Source organism: Thamnophis sirtalis, unplaced genomic scaffold (assembly GCF_051295495.1).
Source record: "Thamnophis sirtalis isolate CommonGarterSnake01/CBP01778 unplaced genomic scaffold, rThaSir2_p1.2 scaffold_17, whole genome shotgun sequence".
NCBI classification, from domain to species: Eukaryota; Metazoa; Chordata; class Lepidosauria; order Squamata; family Natricidae; genus Thamnophis; species Thamnophis sirtalis.
The window spans coordinates 4,089,525-4,115,294 of record NW_028261397.1 but is presented as its reverse complement, the minus strand read 5'-3'; the positions used below and the strand labels follow the sequence as shown (position 1 = coordinate 4,115,294).

General features: G+C 45.0%; 1 protein-coding gene across 1 annotated transcript in view; it reads right to left on the bottom strand.

Moving 5' to 3' along the window:
* Positions 1-25,770, bottom strand: part of NXN (nucleoredoxin) — an 87,059-nt gene that overhangs the window by 5,773 nt on the left and 55,516 nt on the right. The window contains exons 3-7 of the mRNA XM_087702848.1: positions 22,962-23,095; positions 21,902-22,002; positions 20,723-20,829; positions 15,937-16,116; positions 1,152-1,276 (exon numbers count right to left, since the gene is read on the bottom strand). Of these exons, the coding sequence (XP_087558974.1) occupies positions 1,152-1,276; positions 15,937-16,116; positions 20,723-20,829; positions 21,902-22,002; positions 22,962-23,095 (647 nt within the window). The remainder of the gene's footprint in view (positions 1-1,151; positions 1,277-15,936; positions 16,117-20,722; positions 20,830-21,901; positions 22,003-22,961; positions 23,096-25,770) is intronic.

The following is a 25,770-nucleotide window of genomic DNA, read 5'->3' as shown; positions in this document are numbered from 1 at the left end:
CCTGAAGCCAATTCCTGGTCCCAATAAAAAAAACAACCTTTTATTAATTGACTGTGAATTCTGCTCCTTCACATCCAGCAAAGTCTTTCAAGGGAGGATTTACAGTCACAGACCTCATCTGGCTTGGAGAGCTGCCAGGTCGATCTCTACAAAACTCGGCAAGGAGTCTCGGAGAGTCGAGAACCAATGAAGCGAGCTCATTGTTTCCTGCAAACTCCACTCCCCTTTCGCTCCTCTTTTATTCCCTCTGGGAGGGGCCATTCACCGTCCACCTGTGGCCTTACTCCCAAGTCAACCCCTGTTCTTTAGCTGCTCCCTTCCTCTGGCAGCTCTGCGCATGCACACACTGGGAACAGGCTCCAGCTGTTCTTCTGCCTCACTGAGTCCGACTCCGAAGGCAGCTGGTAACTGTCAGACGGCCATGGCCCCCTCTCTGCCTCCGACACGGAGCCCACATCCGAGCCTTCCCCAGACTCCAGGACTGGCCCAGGTTCCTCCCCAACCTCGTCGCTGTCTACTGGTAGTTCCGCTGGCCACAACATAAAGCTGGAAGCAACAGTAACGGGAAAAGCAAGAACATCAGCCTGGCAGCCAAATGTAGCTTAATCTTCTCTGCAGGAAGTCCTCCACTTACAACAGCTTATTTAGTGTCCGTTTGAAGTTACGACAGCACTGGGGGTAAAAAGTGATTTATGACATTTTCCCACACTTACGACTGTTGCAGCATTCCCATGGCTGCGTGATCAAAATTCGGACGCTTGGCAACTGGCATGTACTTATGACAGTTGCCGTTTCCCAAAGTCGTGCGATCCCCTTTGTGCGACCTTCTGACAACGGGGGCGTCGGATTCACTTAACAACCGTGTGTGACTCACTTAACAACTGAACGGATTCACTTAGCAACCATGGGCGGGAAAAGTCATCAAATGGGGCAAAAAGCTCTCTGAACAAACGTTTCATTTAGCAACAAAGGTTTGGGGTTCAGTTGCGGTCGTCAGTCGAGGACTACCTGTAAACGAGGCTGTTGCCGAGGGCTTCCCAGGTTGTGAAAACTGGGCTAAGGTGGGCCAATGGATCTAGCCACCCGTCTGAAGCACAGCTGCCCGTAAACCACGAATGTTTGCTAGTTTCCCCCTCCCTTCTGCCCCCTACCTCTCCGGCCACAAAAAACAGCAGGGGAGTCTCTTCGTCTTTGGCTTTGTATTGCGCGATGATCTTTTCGGCAATCGGCTGGATCAGCTGCTTCGCCGCTTCGGATTCTCCGTCGTCGTCGGAATCTGAACCACAGGGGGACACAGAAGGAGGAATGATGATCACGTGCACAAAGTGGGTACAGACAGGAAAAGGAGGGAGGGAGAGAGAGAGGAGGGGGAGAGAGGGAGAGGGAGAGAGAGCAAGAAGAGACAGAGACAGAGACAAGAGGTAGACAGAGAGAAAGAGAAGAGACAGAGACAAGAGATAGACAGATAAATAGAGAGAGAGAGAGAAGAGAGAGACAAGAGATAGACAGATAAATAGAGAGAGAGAGAGAGAGAAGAGACAGAGACAAGAGATAGACAGATAAATAGAGAGAGAGAGAGAGAAGAGACAGAGACAAGAGATAGACAGATAAATAGAGAGAGAGAGAGAGAAGAGACAGAGACAAGAGATAGACAGATAAATAGAGAGAGAGAGAGAGAGAGAAGAGACAGAGACAAGAGATAGACAGATAAATAGAGAGAGAGAGAGAAGAGACAGAAGAGATAGACAGATAAATAGAGAGAGAGAGAGAGAGAGAAGAGACAAGAGATAGACAGATAAATAGAGAGAGAGAGAGAGAGAAGAGACAGAGACAAGAGATACAGATAAATAGAGAGAGAGAGAGAGAAGAGACAGAGACAAGAGATACAGATAAATAGAGAGAGAGAGAAAGAGACAGAGACAAGAGATAGACAGATAAATAGAGAGAGAGAGAGAAGAGACAGAGACAAGAGATAGACAGATAAATAGATAGATAGAGAGAGAGAGAGAGAGAGAGAAGAGACAGAGACAAGCGATAGACAGATAAATAGATAGAGAGAGAGAGAGAGAGGGAGAGAGAGAGAAGACAGAGAAGAGACAGAGTCAAAGAGAAGAGAGAGAAAGAAGAGACAGACAAAAGAGAGAGACAGAGAGATGACAGAGAAGAGAGACAGAGACAGAAAGAAGAGAAAGAAGAGAGACAAGAGAGAGAAGACAGAGAAAGAGAAAGAATAGACAGAAACAGAGAGAGAGAGAGAAAAAGAAAGAAAGAAGACAGAGAAGAGACAGAGAGAGGAGACAGGGAGATGAGACAGGAAAGAGAGAGAAGATAGATGAAAGAGACAGAGAGATGAGAGAGAGAGAAAGAAGAGAGAGACAGCAGAAAGAGGGAAAGTGAAAGGAGAGGAGACAGAGAGAAGAGAGAAAGAAGAGACAGAGACAAAAGAGAAAGAGAGAGAAGAGACAGAGAGGGGAGAGATGAAAGAGACAAAGAGAGCAGAAAGAGAAAGAGAAACGAGAGGAGAGAGACAGAGAGAAGAGAGAAAGAAGAGACAGAGACAAAATAGAAGAGAGAGAGAAGACAGGAGAGAGAAGAGACAGAGAGAGGAGAGATGAAAGAGGCAGAGCAGAAAGAGGGAGAGAAACGAGAGGAGAGAGACAGAGAGAAGAAAGAGGCGGAGACAGAAAGAGACAGAGAGAAGAGAGAAAGAGAGAGGAGAAAGGGAGAGAGAGAGAAGAGACAGAGAGACAGAAACAGAGAGAAAGCGAGATAGCAAGAGAGAAAAGAGCGCAGGGGGGGGTAGAGGGTTGCCGTAAACACCTTACAAACAGTCCTCAAGTTATGACCACCATGGAGCCTGGCAATTATGGCCGCAAAGTGAGTTAGCACGCAACTCGATCCATTTTTATTACTTTTTTTTTTTGCATTCAGTCATAAAGCGAATGCCGCAGTCGTTAAGAGCATCCATTGTTGGTTACGGGTCAGTTTTCACCAGAACTGGAAGCCAACACCGAGTTTTGGGGAAAAGTCATAAGTTGGGGCCATGTGACTGCGAGCCGGTTACAGAAACCTCAAAATGTGGTCATGTGAGCACAGGGGTGAAAGGTGACATCCAAATTTCAAATCTGAGTTGTACGTCCCTGGGGTAGGGATGGGCAGAGGGGAACTTTGAACTGTTGCTAAGAGACTGGCCATAAGCCGAGGACTACGTGTGGAAGGATTTCCTCTCCATTTTAGGGTGACTGCTGAAAGTGGCAGAACACAAGTTTCTAGTCCCCATTCCTCTTTTCTGCTTCCGTTTGGATTCCTAGATTTTTCTTTTGCGAGGCCTTTGTTCCCTTTATTTTTTTAAGCGTTTCTCCCCATATTTTCCTCCTCCTCCTCCTCCTCCTCCTCCTCTCCACAAACCCCTCTCCCTTCTAACCCTGTTGACGTTACCTAGTTGGGTCGTGAAACGCCTGCAAGAAAGCAACCAGGTTCATGGAGCTGCCAGGACCCCACAGTCCTCCTTTTCTTTCCTCTTTCTTCCTCCTCGTCCTCCCCTTCTCCTTCACTCCACAAACCTCACCCCCTTCTATCCCTGATGACGTTACCTAGTTGGGTCATGAAACGTCTGCAAGAAAACAGCAATAGCAGTAGCAATAGCAGTAGACTTATATACCGCTTCATAGGGCTTTCAGCCCTCTCTAAGCGGTTTACAGAGAGTCAGCATATTGCCCCCAACAATCTGGGTCCTCATTTCACCCACCTCGGAAGGATGGAAGGCTGAGTCAACCCTGAGCCGGTGAGATTTGAACCGCTGAACTGCTGATCTAGCAGTAGCCTGCAGTGCTGCATTTAACCACTGCACCACCTCAGCTCAGAGAGCGTCAAGGACCCCACAGTCCTCCTCCTCCTTCCTCCCTTGGCTGCTGCGCCAGCCGTAAGTGTGAAAAATGGCCATGTCACCTTTTGGGGGAGTGCCGTCGTAACTTTGAACGGTCACTAAATGAACCATTGTTCGTCGAGGATTATCTGTGGTCCACGAGAAGGTTGGCCCAATCAGCAAAAGCTCAGGAGGTTTGGAAACGGGAGTGATGAATTTTGGATTTGTGGGGAGGGGGGGCGGGAAGCTGTCTGCACCCCCCCTCCCCGAAATGAGCCGTGTTTAAATTTAAAGCCCAGAAGAGAATCTGCTGAGAACAACAATCCAAATTCCTCCCCGCTTCTTTCAGTGTTTGCATTAGGCCAGAAAACATTATTAATGGGATTAAATCTGTCCCCCCTACCCAAAGCCCCTTGGCTTAGGTCCAGCTCTGGAGGGGGGGGGGCTTTGGGCTGACCTCTCCTGCGGGGCTCCCCACCGAGGGGGCAAACATCAACGGGGCGAGACCGATTAACAAAGGGCCCCCCACCCATGCGACGCTCTGCAGAGGGAGAGACAGGCAGCGGGGACGGCCCCCAGCCTCAAAAAGGAGAGTTTGCAACGGAGGGAGGGTGACGTGGGGAGGGGTGAGAAAGAGGAGAGACGGGGCAGGGAGGGAGGGAGGGAGGGAGGGAGGGAGGGGGCTTTTTCTGCCAGGATTCTGCACCTGAGAAGGGAGCAACTTAAGGGCAGGGGGGAACGCGGAGCCTGGAGCAAGGCCAATATACTATTTTTATTTTTATTTATTTATTTTATTTATTTTATTTATTTTATTTATTTTATTTATTTTATTTATTTTATTTATTTATTTTATTTATTTTATTTATTTTATTTATTTTATTTATTTTATTTATTTTATTTATTTTATTTATTTTATTTATTTTATTTATTTTATTTATTTTATTTATTTTATTTATTTTATTTATTTTATTTATTTTATTTATTTTATTTATTTTATTTATTTTATTTTTTATTTTTTTATTTAGTTGATTTTTTTATTTAGTTTATTTAGTTTATTTAGTTTATTTATTTTATTTATTTTATTATATTTATTTATTTATTTATTATTTTATTTTATTTAGTTTATTTAGTTTATTTAGTTTATTTAGTTTAGTTTATTTTTATTTTATGCATTTATTTTATTTATTTTATTATTTTATTTTATTTATTATTTATTACTTTAATTTTTAGTTTTATTATTTCATTTATATTTTATTTCATTTATATTTTATTTCATTTATATTTTATTTCATTTATATTTTATTTCATTTATATTTTATTTCATTTATATTTTAGGCTTTGTTTTATTTTATTATTTCATTTATATTTTATTTCATTTATATTTTAGGCTTTGTTTTATTTTATTTTATTATTTCATTTATATTTTATTATTTCATTTATATTTTATTTCATTTATATTTTATTATTTCATTTATATTTTATTTTATTATTTCATTTATATTTTATTTTATTATTTCATTTATATTTTATTTTATTATTTCATTTATATTTTGTTTTATTATTTTATTTTATTATTTTATGTTTGTCACATTTTTCATTTTTTGTTTTGTTTTACTTTATTTTATTCTATTTTATTTTTCTTAATTTGTTTTTATTTTTACTTTATTTTTTTACTTTATTTCTTATTTTGTTTTATTTATTTTATTATTTTATTTCTTTTTCTTTTCTTTTATCTATTCTTTTGTTTTATTTATTTTTAATTTTTATTCCTTTTTCTTTTCCTTTCCTTTTATTGTTTTCTTTTTCTTTTACTGTGCCTTATCTCATTTCATTCTATTTTTAAAATTTAAATTTTTATTATTTCATGATTTTACTTTACTTTATTTTGCTTTATTTTTTTCTTTTACTTTTATTTTATCTATTCTTTTGTTTTATTTATTTTTAATTTTTATTCCTTTTTCTTTTACTTCTTTTTCTTTCATTGTGCCTTATTTCATTTCATTTTATTCTATTTTTTTTAATTTTAATTTTAATGTTTTATTTTATTTTCGGGTCATCCCGGCCTCACGATTAGCACGGTTGAAAGCCCACCCAACATTTCCCTGGCTAAGCAAGACGGTTGCCAGGTGAGTTTTGCCCCATTTTACGCTCTTTTTCGCCACTGCTGTTAAGCGAATCGCTGCACTTGTTCAGTTAGCGACATGGCTTCCCCACTGACTTTGCTTGCGCGAAGGTCGCAAAAGGGGGACGAGAGGGGAGGGAGGAGGATTTTTCAACACGTCTGCTAAACTTTCCCTTTTGAAAAAGGCTGCTTCGAATTCAGCACAGGCGACATTTTAAGCAGAGGTTGGCATCCAAAGCGGGTTTTTTATTCTATTCTTTTAATTTCCTAAACAAAAAATTAAATCTTTTTAAGAAGAAAAATATTTATTCATTCTCTTAATTCTCTTTCCCCCCCTTCTTTTCTTCCACCTCCCTCTGAAGAGTCCGGGATGACCCAAAATAAAATAATAAAATAAAATAAAAATTAAATAGAAGAGAAACAAATGAAAGAGTAGACGGACACTCTAAATAATAACCCAAGGTGTCCTCAAGGAAGAGAGGAAAAGAAGGGTCATTTCTTTCTTTCTTAAAAAACAGAAGATGATGATTTTTCCTTTGGAAACCAACGGATTTTGGGCACATCTGGATGTCCACATCTGGCCTAATCAGACCCCATCGTGCCAGCAGAGCCAACAAAAATTATGCATTTTTACCCAAATGAAATATGTGACACCTAATATATGTGGCTATCTGCATACTTCTGTAATTATCTGTATTTATTTACTTTGTCATGCTTATTGTATGCAACGAAATCTCACTTTCACGTATGCTGATCAGTGTACATTCAAAGTGACAATAAAGTTATTATTCTATTCTGTTCTATTCTATTTCTATTCTATTCTTCTATTTAAATCTTATTCTATTCTATTCAATTTTTATTGCTATTCTATTCTAATTCTTATTGCTATTCTACTTCTGTTCCTATTCTATTCTATTAATTATATTATATTCTTCTATTTAAATCTTATTCTATTCTATTCTTATTGCTATTCTATCCTATCCTGATTTCTATTCTATTCATTCTTATTTCTGTTCTATTCCATTCCATTCTAAATTCTTATTTCTATTCTATTCATTCTTATTTGTATCCTATCCTTTCCTATTCTTATTTCTATTCTATTCTTATTTCTATTCTATTCTATTCTATCCTTTGCTATGCTATCCTATGCTAGCAAACCTTATTTCTATTCTATTCATTCTTATTTCAGTTCCATTCCATTCTAAATTCTTATTTCTATTCTATTCATTCTTATTTGTATCCTATCCTATCCTATCCTATCTTATCCTTATTTCTATTCTATTCTTATTGCTATTCTTATTGCTATTCTTATTGCTATTCTTATTGCTATTCTTATTGCTATTCTATTCTATTCTATTCTATTCTATCCTTTGCTATGCTATCCTATGGTATCCAATCCTTATTTCTATTCTATTCATTCTTATTTCTGTTCTATTTCATTCCATTCTATTTTAAATTTTATTTCTATTCTATTCATTCTTATTTGTATCCTATCCTATCCTACCCTCCTATTTTCATATTCTGTTCTGTTCTGTTCAAATGCTTCCACTCTCTGGATCCTTCCAATGTCTTGCTAAATAAACAGTCTGAATTGATGCCCCTCTCTCTGGCCAGACACAAAGGAGAGAGACGCCATCCCACAACCAGGCTAAGCATTTCCCTCCCAGAGTTATCCATCACTGGTGAGACAGCAGCCCCCCACCCATTAAACCCACCCTATGTGGGTCGCATGAAAATGTATTCCACCTCACCCCGCAAGCCAGGGGAATGTGCTTATTGTGCGAATCCTCCTTCCTTTTTAACTAGACAGAGCCAGGGATGGGTGGAGGGAAGGTTTGATGGAGAGCAAAGAGGAAGAGGGGCGTAGGTTACGAATTGGTTTTTTTTGGGGGGGGAGAGATAAGGGGAGCCCCCAGGAGAGGGAGAAGGGGAATATCAGGCTAAATTCAAGATAGCCTCTTTCTTTTTCCCCCCCTTTCTTTCCTCCTTTATTTTTATTTGTCTTTCCTTCCATTTTTCTCTCTTTCTTCCTTTCTTTTCCCTTCTTTTCTTTTACTTTCCGTTCCCTTCTTCATTCTCTTAATCTTCCTTCTTTCTCTCCTTCCTTCCTCCCACCTTTTCTATTCTCTTTCCCTTTCCTTTCTTCTTTCTCTCTTTCTCATTCTCTTTCCGTCTTGTATTCCTTGTTCTTTTTTCCTTCTTTTGCTTTCTTTCATGCTGTTCTTTTTTTCCTTCTTCCTGCTGACCTTATTTTTCTCTCCTTTCTCCTTTCCTTTTTCCTTCCTCTCTTCTTTGTCTCGCTATCTTCCTTCCTTCCTTCCTTCCGTGGGAAGTCCTGCCTTCCCTCCCTCCCTCCATGCCCCTTCCTGCTATCTCCTCTTTCTTTCCTCCCCTCCTTTCTTCCTTAGATTCTTCCTTCCTTTCCTCTTGCCTATTTCCTTTGCTTCCTTCTCTCCCCTCCATTCCTCCATCCCATCCATCCATCCATCCATTTTCTTTCTTTCTTTCTTTCTTTCCTTCCTTCCATCCATGGGAAGCCACTCCTTCCTTCTCTCCCACCCTCCAATCCATCCATCCTTTTTCTTTCCTTCCTTCCATGCCCCTTCCTGCTATCTCCTCCTCCTTTCTTCCTTAGATTCTTCCCTCCTTTCCTATTGCCTATTTCCTTTCCTTCCTTCTCTCCCTCCCTTTCTCTCCATCCATCCATTCTTTTTCTTTCCTTCCTTCCATCCCCCTTCCTTTCTCCTCTTTCTTCCCATCCCTCCTTTCTTCCTCAGGCTCCTCTTCCCTTTCCTTCCTCACCGTACCACCCTCTTTCCCTTCCCTTTTCCCTTCCTTTCTTCCCCCCCCCACTATCCCCCTTCCTGCTATCTCCTTCTTCCCTTTCCTTCCTCTTTTCTTCCTTAAGATTCTTCCTCGCGTTCCTCTTCCCTATTTCCTTTCCTTCCCTCCGTCTCTCCCTTTCTCTCTCCCTTCCTTCTTTCCTCCTTCCCTGCCCCCTTCACAGAACAAACTTACTTCTCCACTTCCCAAACAGCTTCCATTTTAGAAACATCTATTTGTCACCGAATGTATTTGTACCCCGGTTGCTACTAAACAGCGCACAAAATAATGACAATCCAGACAAAGGCAAAACCACCCAAGGATTGGAAAGGCAGGTGCTAAAAAGTGCAAGGATTAAAAATGGGAGTGGGGGAATGAGACACCCTCCCCCCAAAAAATCATTCGCTCCCAGCCTCAATCTCCCGCCCCACTCTCCGTCTTCCCAACTTGCTTGGGAACAAAAAGACTGAATCGAAGATTCGTGACTTCGTACAGTAACCCTCGACTTACAGCTCTTCGCTTAGCAATAGCAATAGCAGTCCGACTTATATACCGCTTCATAGGGCTTTCAGGCCTCTCTAAGCGGTTTACAGAGTCAGCATATCACCCCCAACAACAATCTGGGTCCTCATTTTACCCACCTCGGAAGGATGGAAGGCTGAGTCAACCCTGAGCCGGTGAGATTTGAACAGCCGAACTGCAGAACTGCAGTCAGTTGAAGTAGCCTGCAGTGCTGCATTTAACCACTGCGCCACCTCGGCTCCTAGTGGCCGTTCTCAGTTGCCACGGCACTGGGAAAAAGCGACTTCGCGCCGTTCTTCGCACTTAACGACAGTGCGACATCCTTGCGGGTCCCGTGATCAACACTCAAGAGACTGGGCAACTGGCACATACTTAGCAGCAGTAGACTTATATACCGCTTCATAGGCCTTTCAGGCCTCTCTAAGCGGTTTACAGAGTCAGCATATTGCCCCCAACAATCTGGGTCCTCATTTTACCCACCTCGGAAGGATGGAAGGCTGAGTCAACCCTGAGCCGGTGAGATTTGAACCGCTGACCTGCTGATCTAGCAGTAGCCTGCAGTGCTGCATTTAACCACTGCGCCACCTTGGCTCTTACTTGTGACGGTTGAAGTATCCCAGGGTTTCGGGGTCTCCTTTTGCGTCCTTCGGACCACGGGAAGCCAGGATTCACTTAACAACCGAGCTACTAACGGAACGACTGCAGGGTTTCACGTAACGACTGTAGCGGAAGAGGTCGTAACATGGGACAAAATTCACTTCGCAACTACTATGAATGTCATATACTCTACATATAGGCAAGAAAAACGAAGTGCACAGGTACAGTATAGGTGGTACCTTGCTCAATAGTAGTAATTGTGAAAAGGATCTTGGAGTCCTAGTGGACAACCATTTAAATCGGAGCCAGCCGTGTGCAGCAGCTGCCAAAAAAGCCAACACAGTTCTAGGCTGCATCAACAGAGGGAGAGAATCAAGATCAGGTGAAGGGTTAATACCACTTTATAAGGCCTTGGTGAGGCCACACTTGGAACATTTGCATTCAGTTTTGGTCGCCACGGTGTAGAAAAGATGCTGAGACTCTGGAAAGAGTGCAGAGAAGAGCAACAAAGAGGATTAGGGGACTGGAGGCTAACACATATGAAGAAAGGTTGCAGGAACTGGGTAGGTCTAGTTTAATGAAGAGAAGGACTAGGGGAGACATGATAGCAGTCTTCCAATATCTCAGGGGTTGCCACAAAGAAGAGAGAGTCAAGTTATTCTCCAAAGCACCTGAAGGCAGAACAAGAAGCAATGGGTGGAAACTAAACAAGGAGAGAAGCAACTTAGAATTAAGGAGGAATTTCCTGACAATGAGAACAATTAATCAGTGGAACAGAAGTTGCCTCCAGAAGTTGTGAATGCTCCAATACTGGAAGTTTTTCAGAAGATATTGGATAGCCATTTGCCTGAAGTGGTGTAGGGTTTCCTGCCTAAGCAGGGGGTTGGACTAGAAGACCTCCAAGGTCCCTTCCAATTCTGTTATTCTATTCTATATCAATCTGGGTGTCAAATTTACATACAAATCTAAATGCCCATCCATGTCACTCCAACCCCCATGGTTCCCTGTTTCAGCCAGTGCATAAATTACTGCCAGTCCTCAACTTACAACAGTTCATTTAGTGACCAAAGTTGCCACAGCACTGAAAAAAAGTCACTTATGCCCATTCTTCACACTTACCACCGTTGCGGCACCCCCACAGTCAACGTGTTCAAAATCTAGAGGCTTTGGCAAACCGACTCGTATTTATGACGGTCGCAGTGTACCCAGGGATCCCCTTTTGCGACCCTCTTGACAAGCAAAGTCAGTGGGGACGCCGGATTCACTTAACGACCGTCGTGCGAACTCAACAACCGCAGTGATTTACTTAACAACTGTGGCGAGACGGGGGTGTAAAATCCCTTTAACTGTTCTCGCTCAGCAACAGAAATGTTGGGGTCAATTGTGGTCGTAAGTTGAGGACTTCTTGTACCCTAATCTAACAGTGCAGAATCATCCCCCTTTAGGGGGGCAAAATAATCAGGAAACTGAGGTAAAATTTATTCTGCGCTTATTCCTGCAAACTGGTTTGTTCTACAGCTAAACTGCACCGTACAAATGGAACTGAAAGAAAAGGGACTTATGACCATTTTTCACACTTACGACCCCTAGGATCAAGCCATCAAAATCTAGATGCTTGGCAACGGACTCATATTTATGACGGTCCCGGGGTCATGTGGATCCCCTTTTGCGACCTTCTGACAAGCCAAGTGAACGAGGGAGCCAGAACAGCGGCGGGACTCACTTAACAACTGCACTGCGGCGATTCACTTAACAACCCTGGCTAAGGAAAGCAAAAAGACTCACTTAACAACTGCACTGCAGCGACTCAGTTAACAACCCTGGCTAAGGAAAGCAAAAAGACTCACTTAACAACTGCACTGCGGCGACTCACTTAACAACCCTGGCTAAGGAAAGCAAAAAGACTCACTTAACAACTGCACTGCGGCGACTCACTTAACAACCCTGGCTAAGGAAAGCAAAAAGACTCACTTAACAACTGCGTGACTAAGTTCACTGCAGCGATTCACTTAACAACCACGGCCACAAAGTTCGTAAAATGGGGGAAAGCTCACTTAACAAAGGTCCCCCTTAGCGTCCAGAAACTGAGGTAAAATCCATTCTGTGTTTATTCCCGCAGACTGTTTTGTTCCGCAGCTAAACTTAAAATATTTAGTGACCGCTGAAAATGCAACTAAAGCAACAGAAATGCTGAGGTCAATTGTGGTCGTAAGTTGAGGACTACTTGTACCCTAAACTGTGCCGAATCATCCCCTTTTAGGGGGGAAAATAATCAAGAAACTGAAGTAAAATTTATTCACAAACTTTTTTGTTCCGCAGCTAAACTTAAAAGGAGGGAAGGAAGGAGGGAAGGAAGGAGGAAAGGAAGGGGAAAAGGAAGGAGAGAAGGAGAAAAGAAAGGAGGGAAGGAAGGAAGGAAAGAGGGAAGGAAGGAGGGAAGGAGAGAAGGAGCGAAGGGGAAGGAGGGAGAGAAGGAAGGAGGGAAGGAAGGGGAGTAGGAGAGAAGAAACGAGGGAAGGAAAGAGGGAGGGAGGGAAGAAGAAGTAGGACCGTTGTAAGATAAGATGGATCTATGGGATGTTAAGAAAGCAATCTTCAAGTATATTGTCAACAGTAGGGGAAAATGGTTATAAATACATATTATTAATAACAGTTATGAGATCATATAATTGTGAATGTATATATGAAATTGATAAAATAAAATAAAATAAAAATAAAAATAAAATATTTAGAGACCGTTGAAATGGCACTAAAAAAAGGGGGAGTTATGACCATTTTTCACACTAACGTCCTTTATAGCATCCCCAGGATCTTGTGATCAAAATCTAGATTCTTGGCAAGGGACTCATATTTATGACGGTCCCGGGGTCACGTGGATCCCCTTTTGCGACCTTCTGGCAAGCCGTCAACGAGGGAGCCAGAGTCACTGAACAGCCGGTGGGACTCACTTAACAACTGCACTGCGGCGACTCACTTAACAACCCTGGCTAAGGAAAGCGAAAAGACTCACTTAACAACTGCACTGCGGCGACTCACTTAACAACCCTGGCTAAGGAAAGCGAAAAGACTCACTTAACAACTGCACTGCGGCGACTCACTTAACAACCCTGGCTACGGAAAGCCATCACACGAGGCGAAGCGCCTTTAACAAACGTCTCGCTTGGGCTCCATTGTGGTGGTAAAGCCTAGGAGGACCTGAAAATACACACACACACAGACAAACACACTCACACACTACAACCCTCCGTTTAAGCAACTATACGAGATCTCGAGAGGATAAATTCAAGAGGATGCGAAAATTGCACATCAGGCTGTCTGGTGTGTAGACACCGAAGGGTCGTCTACACACCAGACAACCAGATCTCCGCACACCAACGTTGTGTGCAAAAGCCGCACGACCCATTCCAAGCTCTGGGCACGACGGGTGTGTGGTTGATCCCCCCCCCCCCCCGGAACGAGCTTTGTTGCGGGAGGAAATCCAGGGAACGCGACTCAGATTAAGGCTTCAAAGCTAAAAAAACCCCAAAAAGAAAACAAGAATTAATTATGGCATAATTGTGCTTCTCAGCAGCCACCCCCTGTGTTTCACCCCCTTGTAAAAAAAAAACCCCGCGGGGGGAAAAAAGGAAACGAGAGGGGCTTAAACGCGTGTGCTGTTTAAAGACGGATGGACTAAGCTGGCTGGGCGCCCCAGGGGTTTCGCAAATACCCCATTCAGACACAGCGGGGCGCGAACAAGCGATGGCAGGGACAGAAACAAATGGAGCATATGGAATGGTGTGCGAAGAGGAGAGGGAGGGGGAGAAAACTGCCTTTCCCTTCGGTCGGAAGGAGCCGAGTTCCGCTTTCGCGCCGGTTCCTGCATTCCCACGTAGTAGGAATTTATATCGCGGAGGGTCACCGCAGGGCTGGTTTCTTTTTCCTCTCCAAAATTTAAGGTGGGACTTATGACCATTTTTCACACTCGCGACCCTTGCAGGAGCCCCAGGATTATGGGATCAACATCTAGACGCTTGGCAACGGACTCATATTTATGACGGTCGCGATGTCCTGGGGGGCAACGTGATCCTTTTTTGCGACCTTCTGACAAGCCAAGTCAGAAGACTTGGACTCCCAGAATTCCCCAGCCAGCATGTGTTGAGATGGGTGGACTGCAAATCCAAGAATCCCCCAGCCAGCAATGCTTTAAGAGGGATGGACTTCCACTCCCAGAATCCCCCAGCCAATAGACTTTAAGAGGGGTGGACTTCCACTCCCAGAAACCCCCAGCCAATAGACTTTAAGAGGGGTGGACTTCCACTCCCAGAAACCCCCAGCCAATAGACTTTAAGAGGGGTGGACTTCCACTCCCAGAATCCCCCAGCCAATAGACTTTAAGAGGGGTGGACTTCCACTCCCAGAATCCCCCAGCCAGCATGCTTTAAGAGGGATGGACTTCCACTCCCAGAATCCCCCAGCCAATAGACTTTAAGAGGGGTGGACTTCCACTCCCAGAATCCCCCAGCCAATAGACTTTAAGAGGGATGGACTTCCACTCCCAGAATCCCCCAGCCAATAGACTTTAAGAGGGATGGACTTCCACTCCCAGAATCCCCCAGCCAATAGACTTTAAGAGGGGTGGACTTCCACTCCCAGAATCCCCCAGCCAATAGACTTTAAGAGGGATGGACTTCCACTCCCAGAATCCCCCAGCCAATAGACTTTAAGAGGGATGGACTTCCACTCCCAGAATCCCCCAGCCAATAGACTTTAAGAGGGGTGGACTTCCACTCCCAGAAACCTCCAGCCAGGATGCTTTAAGAGGGGAGGACTTCCACTCCCAGAATTCCCTGATTTAAGACAGGCAGCCGTGCCTGAATTGTGATGACATGACTGCAGGGACATTGCAATGGGTTTAGCTGCAAGGGCTCATCCTAAGTTATTTTCTTTTCAGCACCATCGTAACTTCAAGTGTTTGTTAAGCCAATGTTGGTCAGTTAAGTACGATCTATAGTGAATTTCCAATGGCAATTCCACCTAACGGCACTGAAAATATTTTTCAAACGACCATTTTAACACTCCCTAAACGGGCGGAAAAATGGCGGAGAACCCCCGCCACACTTAAGAAAGTCGTTGACCCTCTGGGTTTTACTGCAAGATATTGGATTTAATGCAAAATATTGCACAAAATATACAGGCTACGGCATGTTCGTTTGTTCCAAATTACGATTCCATAATGTGCAGCGTCATGTTCTAAATTCCATACTGTGGCGGGAGGTTTTTCACGCAAAACATGTTTTCCTTCGTTGAGCACATCATGGCTAATCAACCCTCAGGCGTTAAGAGTGCAGACTTAGTATAAGTCAATTTCTTAACCAGCAGGGATCTAAAATCCAGCCTCCTCACGTTTTTGACATCAACCATCCCCCACAAACATCTCTTTTGCAACAAGGAGGACTAGAAACTTCATCGGATTGAAGTACTTTTACAGAAAAGTACACTTCCATCACAAAACTGTCCCCATAAGTTTCTCTTTGCAATCAGGGGAGCTAGAAACTTAATCAGTATTTAAGTTTTTTTTTTTTTTTACAGAAAACTACATTTTCCCAGGAGATTGTTTCCATAAGTGCCTTTTTGCAAGCTTGAGGACTAGAAACTTCCTCAGACTTAAGTACTTTTGTAGAAAAGTACGCTTCCAACATTCTCTCCACAAGTATCTCTTGGCAATGAGGACTAGAAGCTTCATCAGATTTAAGTACTTTTACAGAAAACTGCACTTCCACATTCTCCCCACAAGTATCCCTTGGCAAAGAGGACTAGAAACTTCATCAGACCTAATCACTTTTACAGAAAGACTACATTTCCACCGGAAAATTGTCCCCACGGGTATCTCTTTACAATCATGAGGTCTGGAAACTTCACCAAACTTAAGTACTTTTACAGAAGTCTTTGCTTCCACTAAGAAATTGTCCGCGGACGTTTCTCTTTGCAATCATGAGGACTAGAAACCTACAAAATAGCTACATACCTACAAAAAGGACAAGGCAAGGACCCTCGTTCAGCTGGACTGCGTTGGAGTCAGTAAGCTCTAAGACAGGCTTGGGGTGCCAGGGGAACTCCTGGCATTCAATGTCGTTCAGGACCTCGACTCGGCCTTGCCGGGTGATCACGTCTCCCTTAGTGTCCAAGACGATAAGAGTAGGGATACCTACGACCGGACGAAACGAAAAAGAAACCGAGAGAAAGAAAGGGTTAAGGAGGAAAGGAAGAAGTAACTTCATCAGGTCATATTATGTGCTATATATCGCATCCCCCCCCCAGTACTTCGTCAAACATTGTGCTGAAGTCAAGATATACTATGTCTACACAGCATTCCCACCATCTATTAAGAAAATTATTCGATTCCAAATGGACATCCACCCCTCTTAAAGCATTCTGGCTGGGGGATTCTGGGAGTGGAAGCTCACCCCTCTTAAAGCAGGCTGGCTAAGGAATTCTGGGAGTGGAAGTCCTTCCCTCTTAAAGCAATCTGGCTGGGGGTTTCTGGGAGTGGAAGTCCTCCCCTCTTAAAGCCTGCTGGCTAAGGAATTCTGGGAGTGGAAGTCCGTGGCGCAACAAAACCATGCTCGACTAAGCCGCGCCCGATTAAACCGCGTCGCTGATGTCATCAACAGGGCGACAACAGCGAGCGCGGAGAAAGAAGGAAGCTTTAAATAGCACTTTGAAAGCACGCCGATTCAAGTTAAGGTAAGGGTTAGGTTTAGGGTTAGGTTAAGGGTTAGCTTTAGGTTTAGGTTTAGGGTTAGGGTTAGGTTTAGGGTTAGGTTTAGGGTTAGGTTAAGGGGTTAATTTTAAGTTTAGCGTTTACAGCGTGCTTTTTTCTCCGCGCTGTTGTCGCGCTGTGATGACGTCAGCTACGCGGTTTCATCGAGCGCCCTTTAGTCGAACACGGTTTTGTGGTGGAACCGTGGAAGTCCTCCCCTCTTAAAGCCTGCTGGCTAAGGAATTCTGGGAGTGGAAGTCCTCCCCTCTTAAAGCATGGCTGCCTGGGGAATTCTGGGAGTTGAAGTCCAAGTATCTTAAAGTCGTTAATGTTGACAAACACTGGTTCATTATTTGCAGACCACAATCGAGTCGAACATCTTTGTTATGTAGAATAGATTGGACCAGGCCTTTCAATGGCCCATTGACAACGGTGAGGGGTATTAAGAGTGAGTCTTCTTCCTGCCTAAAAACACGTTTCTCCATTTTCTTGATCCAGGGAAATATAATATTCTGCCTTTTTCAATATTTCCCAGGATATTTCATTTTTTTTTTCCTAGCAGAGGGGTGGGCTTTAACTTGCAAAGAAGCATCTCACTTTCCAATCGTGGCTGTTTCTTGCTCTGGTTTCTGGCCCCCTCCGCATTCCAAGGCTCCGGGTTCAGGTCTTGGAATGGCTCCCACACTCCTCATGTAACATTCAGCCTCCAGAGGGTCTTTGGGCTAATCGAGGCCTCTTGAGTGAAGAGGATGATTTGAGCCTCTCCGGCCGTACTCCGCCCACTGCACTTCAGCACCCACACCCGCCTGTGCAATTGGCGGCTGGGAATCTCTTTGCGCAACGGGCGTGCAGCAGAGGACAAGGGAAGCCCTCCGCCCATTGCAATCATTGGGATTTGCTGGGATCAGACCGCAGGTTCGATTCTCAGGGAAAAAGGATGCAGGAGGGAGGGAGAGATGAAGGAAGAGAGGAGGGAGGGAGGGGACAGAAGGAAGGAGGGATGGAGGAGAGAGAAGGGAGGAATGAAGGAGAGAGAAGGGAGAAAGAAACCAAGAAAGGAAGAAGAGACAAGTGAGGAAGGAAGGGATGAGAGAAAATGGAAGGGAGGGAGGAATGAGAGAGAAGGGAGGGAGAGAGAAGGGAGGAAGCAAGGAAGGCAGAGAGGAGAAAGGAAGGAAGGATGGAAAGGAGGGAGGAGAGAGAGAAGGGAGGAAGAAACCAAGAAAGGAAGGAAGAAGAGACAAGTGAGGAAGGAAGGAATGAGAGAAAAGGGAAGGGAAGAATGAGAGATAAGGAAAGAGGGAGAGAGAAGGGAGAAAGAAAGGAGAGAGAAGGGAGGAAGAAGAGAGAGAGAGAAGGAAGAGACCAAGAAAGGAGGGGAGAGAGAGGAGTGAGGAAGGAAGAAACAAAGGAAGGAGAGGAGGGTAGAAGAGAGAAAGGAAAGAAGAAAGGGAGGGAGGAAGGAGGGAGAGAGAAGGGAGGAAGCAAGGAAGGCAGAGAGGAGAAAGGAAGGAAGGATGGAAAGGAGGGAGGAGAGAGAGAAGGGAGGAAGAAACCAGAAGGAGGAAGAGGAGTGAGGAAGAGAGGGAGGGAGGAGAGAGGAAGGAAGGGAAGAATGAGATAAGGAAAGAGGGAGAGAGAAGGGAGAAAGAAAGAAAGGAGGAAGAAGAGAGAGAGAAGGAATAGACCAAGAAAGGAGGGGAAAGAGAGGTGAGGAAGGAAGAAACAAAGGAAGAAAGGAAGGAGAGGAGGGTGGAAGAGAGAAAGGAAAGAAGAAAGAGAGGGAGGGAGGAGGGAGAGAGAAGGGAGGAAGCAAGAGAGAGAGGAGAAAGGAAGGAAGGGTAGAAAGGAGGGAGGAGAGAGAGAAGGGAGGAAGTAACCAAGAGAGGAAGGCAGAAGAGGAGTGAGGAAGGAGGAGAGAGGAAGGAAGGAAGGGAAGAATGAGAGAGAAGGAGTTAGAGAGAAGGGAGAATGGAGGAAGGAGAGGAGGAGAAGGAAGGGAGGAAGGAAGAAAGAAACAAAGGAAGAAGAGAAAGAGAAGGAAGAGACCAAGAAAGGAGGGGAGGACTGGGGAGTGAGGAAAGAAGAAACAAAGGAAGAAAAGAAGGAGAAGAGGGTGGAAGAGAGAAAGGAAATAAGAAAGGGAGGGAGGAAGGAAGGAAGGAGGGAGAGAGAAGGGAGGAAGGAAAGAAGAGAGAGAGGAGAAAGGAAGGAAGGGTAGAAAGGAGGGAGGAGAGAGAGAAGGGAGGAAGTAACCAAGAAAGAAAGGAAGAAGAGGAGTGAGGAAGGGTGGAATGAGAGGAAAGGAAGGAAGGAGGGAGAGAGAAGGGAGAGAAGGAAGAAAGGAAGGAGAGAGAAGGAACAAAGGAAGGAGGGAGAGTAGGAAAAAGAGAGGAAGCAAAGAAGAAAGGAAGGAAGGAAGAGTGGAAGGAAGGAAGGAAACCCGCAAAAGTCTGGAGGGGGGTTTCCGATTTTAAGATGGGTGGTGAAAAAACTTCATCTGTGCCGCGAACCATATCGCACCCGTCCGTCCATTTGAGCCTTGAGGGATCCGCGGGACCTTTGCCATCGTCTCTCCTCTTGCCGTCAAATCCACCCATTGCCGGAGAAACCCGATCCAACTTAAGGAGCCAGTCCCAAAGGAGCAGCCACCTGTTCTTTCAGCTGTTCTGGAATCGGATTTCCTGCCGGACGCCGCTGCGGCCCTCCCGAGCCCTCCCTTTCCCCCCCCTCTTCAGCAGGCACCGCAAAACCGCCACGGGTGATGCCGCCTGAAGCCGCAACCGGAAAGTCAAATGCGATCGTTGGCTGATTTTAAGATTCGGAGAGGAACCAAAATACGGCATTTCCCCCCACCACCACCACCACCAGAAAACTCTGTTCCTTAAGCAGAGAAAATTCAAAGCATCCACATTCTCGCCTCTAGGCGGTCCTCGACTTACGACGGTTCATTTACTGTCCGTTCGAAGTCGCAGCAGCACTGAAAAAAAAGTGACTCGGGACTGTTTTGCATGCGCTTAACGACCGTTGCAGTCGTAACACGACCAAAATTCAGATGCTAGGACTCATATTTATGACGGTGTCCTGGGGTTGCGCGATCCCCTTTTGCAGGCTTCGGGCAAGCGAAAAGACTCACTTAACAACTGCGTGGCTACGTTCACTGCAGCGATTCACTTAACAACCACGGCCACAAAGTTCGTAAAATAGGGAAAGCTCACTTAACAAAGGTCCCTCTTAGCGTCAAGAAACTGAGGTAAAATTCATTCTGTGCTCATTCCTGCAGACTTTGTTCTGCAGCTAAAATTAAGGAGGGAAGGAGGGAGGGAGGGAAGGAAGGAGGGAAGGAAGGAAGGAGGGAAGGAAGGAGAGAAGGAGAGAAGAAGGGAGGGAAGGAAGGAGGGAATGAAGGAGAGAAGGGGGGAAGGAAGGATGGAAGGAAGGAAGGAGGAAAGGAAGGAGAGAAGGAGAGAAGAAAGGAGGGAAGGAAGGAGGGAAGGAAGGAGGGAAGGAGAGAAGGAGAGAAGAAAGGTGGGAGGGAAGGAGGAAGGAGGGAGGGAAGGAAGGAGGGAAGGAAGGAGAGAAGGAGAGAAGGAAGGAGGGAAGGAAGGAGAGAAGAAAGGGGGGAAGGAAGGAGGGAAGGAAGGAAGGAGGAAAGGAAGGAGAGAAGGAGAGAAGAAAGGAAGAAAGGAAGGAGGGAAGGAAGGAGGGAAGGAGAGAAGAAAGGTGGGAGGGAAGGGGGAAGGAGGGAGGGAAGGAAGGAGAGAAGGAGAGAAGAAGGGAGGGAAGGAAGGAGGGAAGGAAGGAAGAAGAAGTAGGATTGTTGTAAAATAAGATGGGTTTATGGGATGGTAAGAAAGCAACTTCAATTATATTGTCAACTGTAGGGAGAAAAATTGTTACAAGTACATATTATCAACAACAGTTATGAGATCATATAATTGTGAATGTATATATGAGAAATAAAAATTAAAAATTTAAAAATAAAATAAAATAAAATAAAATTAAAATATTTAGTCCTGATAAAATCCCAAAAGGGGCTGCTTTCACTTACCTTGAATGCCATACAGCCGGTTGAGACGCGACCGCCGTCCTTCATCGGTGTAAGGGACCGATAACCAGGGCATCTCGCTGAAATATTGTTTGAACGACTCCTCCGACCTGCAAGTGACACAGGAATCAGAATAACAGAGTTGGAAGGGACCTTGGAGGTCTTCTAGTCCAACCCCCTGCCTAGGCAGGAAACCCTACACCGCTTCAGACAAATGGTTATCCAATCTCCTCTTAAAAACTTTCAGTCTTGGAGCATTCGCAACTTCTGGTGGCAAGTAGTTCCACTGGTGAATTGTCCTCACTGTCAGGAAGTTTCTCCTCAGTTCTAAGTTGCTTCTCTCCTTGATTAGTTTCCACCCATTGCTTCCTGTCCTGCCCTCAGGTGCCTTGGGGAATAGCTTGACTCCCTCTTCTTTGGGGCAACCCCTGAGATATTGGAAGACTGCTATCATGTCTCCCCTGGTCCTTCTTTTCATTAATACAATTACAGTACAATACAATAGCAGAGTTGGAAGGGACCTTGGAGGTCTTCTAGTCCAACCCCCTGCCCAGGCAGGAAACTCTATACCGTTTCAGACAAATGGTTGTCCAACATCTTCTTAAAGACTTCCAGTGTTGGAGCATTCACAACTTCTGGAGGCAACTTCTGTTCCACTGATTAATTGTTCTCACTGTCAGGAAATTCCTCCTCAGTTCTAAGTTGCTTCTCTCCTTGTTTAGTTTCCACCCATTGCTTCTTGTTCTACCCTCAGGTGCCTTGGAGAATAGCTTGACTCCCTCTTCTTTGGGGCAACTCCTGAGATATTGGAAGACTGCTATCCTGTCTCCCCTAGTCCTTCTTTTCATTAAACTAGACCAGTGTTTTTCAACCTTTTTTGTGCAAAGGCACACTTTTTTCATGAAAAAAATCACGAGGCACACCACCATTAGAAAATGTTTAAAAAAATTAACTGTGCCTATATTGACTGTATATAAAGTAATTTTCCCACGGCACACCTTACACTATGTCACGGCACACTAGTGTGCCGCGGCACAGTGGTTGAAAAACACTGAACTAGACATACCCAGTTCCTGCAACCGTTCTTCATATGTTTAAACTCTCCATTTCACTGAGCTCAGTTCCACCCAGGTATAAAAACAGGCCAAAAAAGCAAAAAGTTTGGTATCTGTACTCAATTACCTGTCTGCACTAACGAAGACAATCTCAAATTTTTTACCAGCGTCTTTGATTTTCCGGTAAGATTCCACCAGAACCCGAGTGAGACTTCTACAAGGCGGGCACTAGAGAAAGAAAATATTTTATTTTAAAAAAGAGAGAATTAAAATTAAGGCCACAACTTAGGAATTCCCTCTTCTAGGGAAGCTCTTGATATACTACAAAAAAAAGATATATATATATATATTTTTGCTTTCCTTCAAGTGCCAGAATATAAGTAGGATCATAGTTATTGGAGCCATCTGGCAAACTGATAACACACGGAGGACTAGAAACTTGTGAGTTTTCCCTCAGCAAAATGTGGGATGTCTAGCAAATGCAGACGCTTAAGTCCCGTTACAAGCTAAGGATGAATCAGAAAACAGGTGGCCCTCAACTTACGACAGTTCATTGAGCGACCGTTCCGAGTTACGACGACACTGATAAAAGTGATTCGTGCCCGTTTTTCGCATTACGCCCGTTGCAGCATCCCCATGGCCATATGACCAAAATTCAGATGCTAGGCAACTGACTCGTATTTATGACGGTTGCAGCGTCCCGGGGGGGGGGGGACGGACGACCTTCTGAACAGAAAAAAGATTCACTTAACAACCGCGTTACTAACTTCACGGCAGGGATTCACTTAACCCCCGTGGCTTTAAAAAAAAAAGTAACATGAGGAAAATCTCCCTTAACCAGTGTCTCGCTTAGTGACAGAAATTTCAGGCTCCGTTGTAGTCGTAAATCGAGGACCACCTGTAGGGATTCAGAAGTGCAGTCACGTGAGCTGGAGGGCCCCCCCCCTCAACCACCAGATCTCTGATTCCAGGTCATGTCCCCCCCCCAAAGCTCAAGTAGGCCCAACGGTTGCTAAGCAACCAGCCATAAGTCGAGAACTCCCTGTAATCCAAACCTGAAGCTGAATTTGTGCCATGTTCAAGGAAGGAGGACAGATTCAGGACAATCCAGATACAAATCGAGACCCCCCCCACCTCCCCACCCCGAGACCCCCCTGGAAAGGACGAAGGAGACGAGAGGGTCTCACCCAGTGAGCGGAGAAGTAAACTCCGACGTGAGAGCCGTCCAGAACGCAGCTTTCAAGGGGAGGCCCGCTATTTCGGAGAAGAGGGCCGGCCACCACCTCGCTGAACGGCCGAGGACCCCACGGGAATTCCAGGCCTGCGGGGAGGAAAGCAGAAAGAGAACGGTCAAGAGCCATGGCGGCTGCCGAGTGGCATTTTTATTTTATTTATTTAATTAAAAATGTTTATATCCCGCCCAACTTCCCATGGACGAGAGCCAGTTTCGGTCTGGAGGTTAAAGCTCAGGTTAGAAACTAGGAGGCAGTGAGTTCTAGTTCCTCCTTAGGCGTGAAAGCCGGCTGGGTGACTTTGGGCCAATCACCAGGAGATAGTGAGTTCTAGTCCCACCTTAGGTATGATTTTGGGTCAATCAGCAGGTGATGGTGAGTTCTAGTCCCACCTTAGGTATGACTTTGGGCCAATCACCAGGAGATGGTGAGTTCTAGTCCCACCTTAGGTATGACTTTGGGCCAATCACCAGGAGATGGTGAGTTCTAGTCCCACCTTAGGCATGACTTTGGGCCAATCACCAGGAGACAATGAGTTCTAATTCCACCTTAGGTAGGACTTTGGGCCAATCACCAGAAGATGGTGAGTTCTAATCCCACCTTAGGCATGACTTTGGGCCAATCTCCAGGAGATGGTGAGTTCTAGTCCTGCCTTAGGTATGAGTTTGGGCCAATCAGCAGGAGATGGTGAGTTCTAGTCCCACCTTAGGTATGAGTTTGGGCCAATCAGCAGGAGATGGTGAGTTCTAGTTCCTCCTTATGTATGGCTTTGGGCCAATCACCAGGAGATGGTGAGTTCTAGTCCTGCCTTAGGTATGACTTTGGGCCAATCAGCAGGAGATGGTGAGTTCTAGTCCCACCTTAGGTATGAGTTTGGGCCAATCAGCAGGAGATGGTGAGTTCTAGTTCCACCTTATGTATGACTTTGGGCCAATCACCAGGAGATGGTGAGTTCTAGTCCCACCTTAGGCATGACTTTGGGCCAATCACCAGGAGAAAATGAGTTCTAATTCCACCTTAGGTAGGACTTTGGGCCAATCACCAGGAGATGGTGAGTTCTAATCCCACCTTAGGCATGACTTTGGGCCAATCAGCAGGAGATGGTGAGTTCTAGTCCTGCCTTAGGTATGACTTTGGGCCAATCAGCAGGAGATGGTGAGTTCTAGTCCCACCTTAGGTATGAGTTTGGGCCAATCAGCAGGAGATGGTGAGTTCTAGTCCCACCTTAGGTATGGACTTTGGCCAATCACCAGGAGACAATGAGTTCTAATTCCACCTTAGGTAGGACTTTGGGCCAATCACCAGGAGATGGTGAGTTCTAATCCCACCTTAGGCATGACTTTGGGCCAATCTCCAGGAGATGGTGAGTTCTAGTCCTGCCTTAGGTATGACTTTGGGCCAATCAGCAGGAGATGGTGAGTTCTAGTCCCACCTTAGGTATGAGTTTGGGCCAATCAGCAGGAGATGGTGAGTTCTAGTTCCACCTTATGTATGACTTTGGGCCAATCACCAGGAGATGGTGAGTTCTAGTCCCACCTTATGTATGACTTTGGGCCAATCAGCGGGAGATGGTGAGTTCTAGTCCCACCTTAGGTATGAAAGCCAGCTGGGAGGCTTTGGGCCAATCACCAGGTGACGGTGAGTTCTAGTTCTGCCTTAGGCATGTTCTCTCTCAACCCAACCCACCTCACAGGATTGCTGTTGTGGGAAAACAGGGGAAGGAAGGTGCATTAGAAGTATGTTCACTGTGTTATTTATGAAAATAATAAAGGCCGGAAATAGATTGACAAACATATAAAATAAATAAAACACCCACTTGACTCCACCTTTGAGAATGAGGGGGAAAAGGGCAACTTTGCTTAGAATGGGAAGTTATCCTAGATCAATGGTGGGGAATTATGGCCCTTTTTATGACTTGTGGACTTCAACTCCCAGAATTCCTGAGCCAACCATAGACTGGCATGGGCCATCATTCACCATCCTGTCTCAGGAATTCTGGGAGTTGAAGTCCACAAGTCATAAAAGAGCCATAGTTCCCCAGGGCTGACTCAGGAATTCTGGGAGTTGAAGTCCACAAGTCATAAAAAGGCCATAGATCCCCATGTTGGCCCAGGAATTCTGGGAGTTGAAGTCCACAAGTCTTAAAAAGGCCATAGATCCCCATGTTGGCCCAGGAATTCTGGGAGTTGAAGTCCACAAGTCATAAAAAGGCCATAGATCCCCATGTTGGCCCAGGAATTCTGGAAGTTGAAGTCCACAAGTGATAAAAAGGCCATAGATCCCCATGTTGGCCCAGGAATTCTGGGAGTTGAAGTCCACTAGTCATAAAAAGGCCATAGATCCCCATGTTGGCCCAGGAATTATGGGAGTTGAAGTCCACAAATGATAAAAAGGCTATAGACCCCCATGTTGGCCCAGGAATTATGGGAGTTGAAGTCCACAAGTCTTAAAAGGGCCATAGATCCCCATGTTGGCCCAGGAATTCTGGGAGTTGAAGTCCACAAATCTTAAAGGGCCATCGTCCTCCACCTCTTTACCTAGATCAGGGGTGTCAAACTCAATTTCACTGAGGGCTGTATCAGGGCTGTGGTTGACCTTGAGGGGCCGGGTGGAGGTGGCCACCTATGTGCGTCTGGCCGGCTGTGTGGGCGTGGCCAGCTTGACACCATTCCCCAAACTGCTGGCATGTTTCCTCTTCTCATTGGGTAGACTGGGCCGAAGCGATGAGAGCTGGACCCTTACATTTTCTAGGACGTCCCCATGG